The 6933-nt window shown below is 43.4% G+C and overlaps 1 protein-coding gene across 1 annotated transcript in view; it reads right to left on the bottom strand.

The window, feature by feature from the left end:
* Window positions 1-5828, bottom strand: part of LOC106561400 (neural-cadherin) — a 97748-nt gene extending 91920 nt beyond the window's left edge. Inside the window, exon 1 of the mRNA XM_045688749.1 lies at window positions 5576-5828. Within this exon, the coding sequence (XP_045544705.1) occupies window positions 5576-5828 (253 nt within the window). The remainder of the gene's footprint in view (window positions 1-5575) is intronic.
* Between the last annotated feature and the right edge of the window lie 1105 nt (window positions 5829-6933).

Genomic DNA, 6933 nt, shown 5'->3' with positions numbered 1-6933 from the left:
TAGCTAGCATACTGCCTCTATTTTGACTCATCACATATGCTGCTGCTACTATTTATAATCTATCCTGTTTCCTAGGCACTTTACCCCTACACATCAACTAGGTACTGGTACCCCGTGTATATAGCCAAGTTATCGTTACTCATTGTGTATTTATTCCTGGTGTTATTATCTTTCTATTATATTTATATTTCTCTCTCTGCATTGTTGGGAAGGGCCCGTAAGTAAGCATTTCACTGTTAGTCTAAACCGGTTGTTTACAAAGCAAATCAAATTTGATTTGATTTGACACAAACACTCTCTACACCTCTCCCCTACACACACACACACACACACACACACACACACACACACACACACACACACACACATTAAGACAGCAGCGTGTTTAGAAGCGTTGTTAATGGGGACAGGAGTGAGGATAAACCCCTCATTTTCTGAATGTAATCCAGTGAACAGCCTGTGCTGTATACCATCATCTCCCCTCACACATCCTAATCTGCATTAGTAGGAAGCCAGCATGATTAAACCAGATCAATGCTCATCACACAGCGGGAGAGTAGAGGAGGTATCAACACCCAACGTTTAACACCCCTGATCACTAACTTGTATGATTATATTAGTGTGACAGAAGTAACATATTAAAAACAGAAATCTATGATGATCTCTTATTTACATGGTAAATAAGACTGTTAATGGGACTTCATTCCCCAAATCTTTGATTATCCTATATCTCATAGTACAATATTAATGCATTATCAGGGGTGTTTCATTTTTTACAATATAAATGCATGACTTTCTGGTATTAAATGTTTAATATCAACGTGATAAAAGTATGACTTAATTATGACAAATGTATGATTATTTTATTAAGTACCATACAATTTTTAGGGACTAAATTAAGGATTTGACAGATGCAGTCAATGTTATGCACCCAAGAGATCCATCATAAGCAACTTAACACACATTCATGCAATTAATGATTAAAATTGCATGATTAAAATGCTATCGCTCTGGCCTCCTGGGGCAAAAAGAGCACAAGTAATTAGACGCAACACATCTTGAGCAATAGTCACGATTTGAAACAATTTGAACCTCTCGAAAGCGTTGACACAGAAAAAAGGTCAATTTAAATGATTTCTCATGGTTTCTATCCTGAGCTTCTCTGTAATGTATTATGTGTTGTGCTTAAGACCAGGAACTCTAAGTACAGTACTGTATTGCAGAAGCCTAAGATGGGAGTTACACCCAGATCTGGATCATTATGCTTGGTATGTGTGTGTGTGTCTATCTGTGTGTGTGTGTCCACTGGAAGCACTACTAATGACTCCACCACCATCACGACGGTCCCATCCTCCTCCTCAGACCATCATAAGACTATGGAGACCATATGTTCTTATTAGTCCACAGCATGAAGCCGGACCCCCACACTGACGATATGGAGAGGAGGACCACATTCATTTGTTCCATAGAGAACAACATGTCGAACCACACGACAAGAACAATGCACAGACATACTGTCAAACTTGGATTAAAGCACACACAGGGGGTAGCCTGACCACAGACGCGGAAGCCATAACAAAAGCATAGGATATATGTTCCAACTGAAATGAGAATACAACAAATGGAATGCTAAGCAGTCAGCAGTAGACACAGAGTTGTTCACACATCTGCCTGGGTTGTGGGTAGGCTACATCACCATGGGCTCTCCCCTTTTCTCTCTCTCTCTTTCTCTCTGTGCACACACACTCACAAACACACACACACCAACAAGCTCTCCAATACTGTGCATACTGATGACTCATGTCAGCCTTGTTTTGTTTTGATCACGAGCCAGCTTCAAATTTCTTCCTTCAATCTTCAATCAAATTGCCATTTCATCTTTTGACAGAAGTCCCTTACAACACGTTACGCCATTACGGCAATTACATGTATTTTCTCTTACGGAAATTCCTATCAAAATACTGTACCAAGCAACTCTGCCAGCCATGTAATTTTTCTGCAGCAAAATCTCTTTGTCCACAAAACAAAAATTTTCAGGGATGTCTATATACCCTGTATTTTGTTTTTTAACAGCTCTTCTCGTGGGCTGAAAGTTGAGCCACAAACATTGTTTTACTCCATTAATTGGACCTCAGGGGGAAAAAGGTAAAGAAACTCAACACACTATAGATAAATAAACACAGACCAGACAATTCCTTTGGTAGGTCTGAATGCCAACACCAATTTTCTATGCTCAGTCTGATCTTGGCTAGTCTGAAACGCCTGGCTCTGATTCATTAAATGGTCCCAGAAAGTTACATCTGTGGTCCGCTCAATCACAGTCTTAACTCTTTATCAGTTTGCAAACTATCAGTAGCAGTCTATCGCAGGCCTTCTCTGACACATAAATTGTGTTTAAAGCAATGTTTTGTGACTGGAACATAACAGAAGCCTGCTTGCTTAATCAATAGCGGCAAATCGATTCTGGCCCAGAGGGGAAATGCCAACAGCAAGGATGTGGAGCTGAGGCAAAACAAAACTCAGTAAACAAAGATGTTTCTGGATTGACAGACAGGGGTTGTGGCCCTTCAAAATCTTTATCCAGAATAGTTCAAGGTATAGACCCGGCCGGCGAGATTTACGCAACAACTAAGCGTGTTGAAGCGCGAGGCTAAACTTTTCTACTTTATGGTCCCATAGCTACCACGTTGTAGCAGGGTGAAGCAAACCCGTGCACATGCCGAGACACTCTGTGTGACTGTGTTAGAGCACATCGCAATATCTACAGAGCTGCTCGTGGCAACATTATAACGTTGAGTCTACCTTAACTTAACCTCTATGTTGAAGTGTCAACTGCATTCCAAAAGAACAGAAGGCCAGCTAGAATGTTAGACAAATAAAACAACAGACAGGATCTCCCCGCACAGACACCTCCACCCGCCCTTCTGGATCTGTACTGCTGCACCATAGGTAAAACCTGTCATTTGTGTAACACCACCTCAGCTGGTGGTGTCTGGGGCTACTGTAAGGACCACTGTAGTCATTTATCACTCAGCATGGTGCATGGGCATGTAGCAGGGAATCTGTGCCTTAGGAAGGAGGAGGAGGAGGAGGAGGAGGAGAGAGGTGTTTGCCCCTGACTGTCACTATTCTCTTCCTCCCTGGCTGCCATGTCTTGGGCCTGACAATTTCTGTAATAATGGACATAAATAATGCAACCTCTTGGTCTAATAAAGCCTCTGCCCTGGACCCATCCTCATGGAACTAGGCTACACCTCTCCTTTCTCTTGGCCATCAGATGAGCAGTGGAGCAGCTGTGGTGCTGTACAGTGGAGGAGACAGCATTGCAGTGAAGCATGTTCCTCTGACACGGCCAGGCAGACAAATGTGCACCCCAAATGGCACCCTATTCCCTATATTGTGCACTACTTTTGACCAAGGCCAATAGAGCTCTATGTAAGGAATAGAGAGCCGCTTGGGACAAAGACAATATAAAAGCAGAACATAGAGCAGAAACAGATTGGGTGGAAACTAACATGCAACTGCTTGTAAATGTATTGACAATGTACTTCAAGCAGAAAGGAGCTATGTCCCACCACAGGGAGGTAAACATACACACAAACACACACACACACCGGCGTGTGCATACACACAAATCCGCAAGCACGCATGCACGGACTCACACACACACACACACTCCAGCCACAGCTTGAGTTTCTTTACAAATGTAATAAATGCAGATGACATGGCATTGTGAAATAGTTTTCTGTATTAAATATATAGCCCCAGTGTCACACATTACACAGGAACTAAGATCAGGTCTCATCCCAATTAATTTCATATCACATTATGAACATGCAAATGTATTTGCAACTAGACAAGAGGCTGACTAGAATGATAGAGCTGAAGTTCTCTGACAAAGCAGGCTGAACTTAGGTGCCGTATGGATAATGGAGAGCTGATATAGAATCAGATCCCAGTAAAGAACAAGAAGGCCTGCACACTGTTAAAGCTCCCAATTCACTGCTTTATTGACAACGTTTCCATCCAAAACGGATCTTCATCAGGTAATCTTATTCATTTTGATCTTGAAGTAAAAACGGATCTTAATTCAGCACTCCTACAGTGAGAAGATATAATACATACGACCCTTGGTGATTACGGCTCCACTCCAAACCACCACCCTGCCCACAGGGGAATCACTCCAGTCCAATCTCATCCCCTCTCTTCCACCTCACCAAGGACTATCCCGTTTACTCAATACTTCTCCAGTCTCCTGCCCCTTCCAATACCATTAACTGATTCAAGAAAAGTCACAGTCGAAGAGAAACAGCTTATACTTTACATTCTGTTCCAATAAAACTAAGCTATTAAGCTGATGGCCTTTGTGGAAACTAAATCTTTACACAGGACTAATGAAGAGTTCTCTCTACCGCTCTCCAACATGACACCTTACTAGTGTCTATCATGATGACCTAATTCACTGGCTTCTCCTTCTGTCTCCCCATGCTGATTCCCCAGCTGCTGGTGTAGAGGTGACAGAGAGAGACTACACACTCTTAGAAAAAAGGGTTCAAAAAGTGTTCTTCGGATGTCCCAATAGGAGAACCCTTTTGGGTTCCATGTAGAACCCTCTGTGGAAATGGTTCTACATGGAACCAAAAAGGTTTCTACCTGGAACCAAAAGAGTTCTACCTGGAATCAAAAAGGATTCTTCAAAGAGTTCCCCAATGGGGACAGCCTGGGGGTGTAGACAAGTGGCCACTGGGCACACACACACACAGCTTTAGTGACACAAGTCACACTAATATCCTTATGGACCTCCATGCTATAGCTACCTGCTTCACCACACAGCCAAAGGGAAAAATGGAACCCAAGCAAACCACATGCAGTATAGCATACTAATAAGTGAAAGATTGTTGGTGCAAAACAGACTCAAAATAGAAATCCAGCAGAATATGTGTTTAAACACAAAAAGGGTGATGTGTGATGGGTAGTCTGCTTTTCAAGGATGAAAAGAAAAAGAAAAAGACCAGCCCTCAAAGAAGCAGACAGCATTGTGGTCACACTGGATCTCCACTCCAAAATGGTTCATGTTGGAAACAACTTCACAGCCGAGTCTATAGTAGTGTCTATTTAAGAATAATAATATTTGGCCCTAATTAAAATAACCATAATTATTTGGCCTTAATTTAAAAAAGGAATAGCTGTTAGAGTTATACATAAACATGAGATACATCATATTATTGTATGAGCATGTCATAATTACAAATAATGTATGTCTTTTCTTTACACTGAAACAGGTAAAGTGATACCTTGTGTACCTGTTGGATGTATTGTAGCTAGCCTGCGCTAATAGCTTTTTCTGACCTGTCTATATATCCCAATGTACATTATGCTCTTTTGGGGCATTACTGAGGGATAGTGACTGCAGGGGGACTTTTATTTCAGCCACCCAGATGGTCGTAAAATACTGCGCTATTAAAGTGACATCATGCATGCGTAATAGACGTTTGCCAATTAAATAAGGGCATTGCCACTCCGCACATATCGCACTGAAGACAAGCCCCCAGTAAAGTGCAGATTTAGTACACACCTCGTTGATCTTGTATTTTGACAGTGAATTCCACGAACGGTTCAGTCTCCCTGTCCAGGCGCCTGGCTACCACGATATCGCCACTCTCCTTGCCCACGTTGATTGGGGTGATATCTGTCTCCGGGTAAACCAGCTCAAATGAGGCTGCCTGAAACCTGGCTGGGCTCAGGTTCATAACGACTGAACCGATACTTGCATCTTCGGATACATTGAGGAAGACCGTGCTACCAGAGTCCAGCAATGCCCTCTGCATCCGCCCTGCCCTGCCCAAGCGGCCTAACTCCCCTGTCTGGCCTGGGCGCAGTGGGCACCACTGTCGTGGGGTAACCGTGACCTCAACCCCCTTACTGATTCTGCTGGGCCAACCGTGGTCTTTTGCAAAAACATAGAACTTGACTGTAGATGGAAGCCCCAGTATGGAGTCCACCAGTAAAACTTCCCCCGTTCGTGGTACCACGTAGAAACTGCCGTTTTTGGGAACGGAGAAGTATGTCAACTCTGCGTTCTTTCCACTGTCTGCATCAAGTGCATTTACCGTGTGAACCACAGACCGGAGTGGAGTCGCGTCATTCAAAGTTAATTTCAAGTCTGCATTGCGAAAAGTGGGTTCGTGGTCGTTGATGTCCAAAACGTCCACTTTCACCGACGCAACCTCAAAGAAAACATGGTCCGCTGACACGCATGTTTGGCAACATAAACATATACTCAGTAGGTATTCGGAACGCTCTTCCCTGTCCAGAACCTTGGAAGTTTTAAGTAATATATTTCCCCGTTTGTGGTGGGCAAAGACGTGGAAATCCTCGCTGCCATTCCCATACAGTTTAAAGTGCATTCCCGATTCTGGACACCATTTTTGCGCGTTGATGCGTTTAACAGGAATGCTTAGTCCGTTCACTTTTGATGCCGTCGGCGAGTTCTCAAATGCATGCCCATGAAAGAAAGGCAGTCGATCATCCGATTTATATCCAAAAACAAACGTCAGGCAGTAAGACAGTAAAATAACCCAAATCATGGTGGTAACAAGTTTTAGCCTACCACCAAGTGGTTCAGGAGTTTCAATTGTGACAGCAAATCATTGAAAGGAAAAAATAAAATGTCCCCGTCTGGTAAAATCTAACAGCTGTCACATATTTGTACGATGTCTCCTCCATGAATTGACCTTTGTCTGCTGAACTTTCACCTTAGTATCCGGTGAGATCTGTCGACTGTCTGTCGCTGGTTCAATTCAGCACTACGTGCAGTCCACCGCTGCAGGCAGTTACTGGCTGCTCGCTACCAGCAGCTTTCAGCCCTGGCGTGCTGGACAGCGCCAAGCGCGGGGGCGTGGCGCACGGGGACAGAATCCTCGCACCCCATGT

This window comes from Salmo salar, chromosome ssa10 (assembly GCF_905237065.1).
Source record: "Salmo salar chromosome ssa10, Ssal_v3.1, whole genome shotgun sequence".
NCBI classification, from domain to species: domain Eukaryota; kingdom Metazoa; phylum Chordata; class Actinopteri; order Salmoniformes; family Salmonidae; genus Salmo; species Salmo salar.
This window is presented reverse-complemented; position numbering and strand designations above follow the sequence as displayed.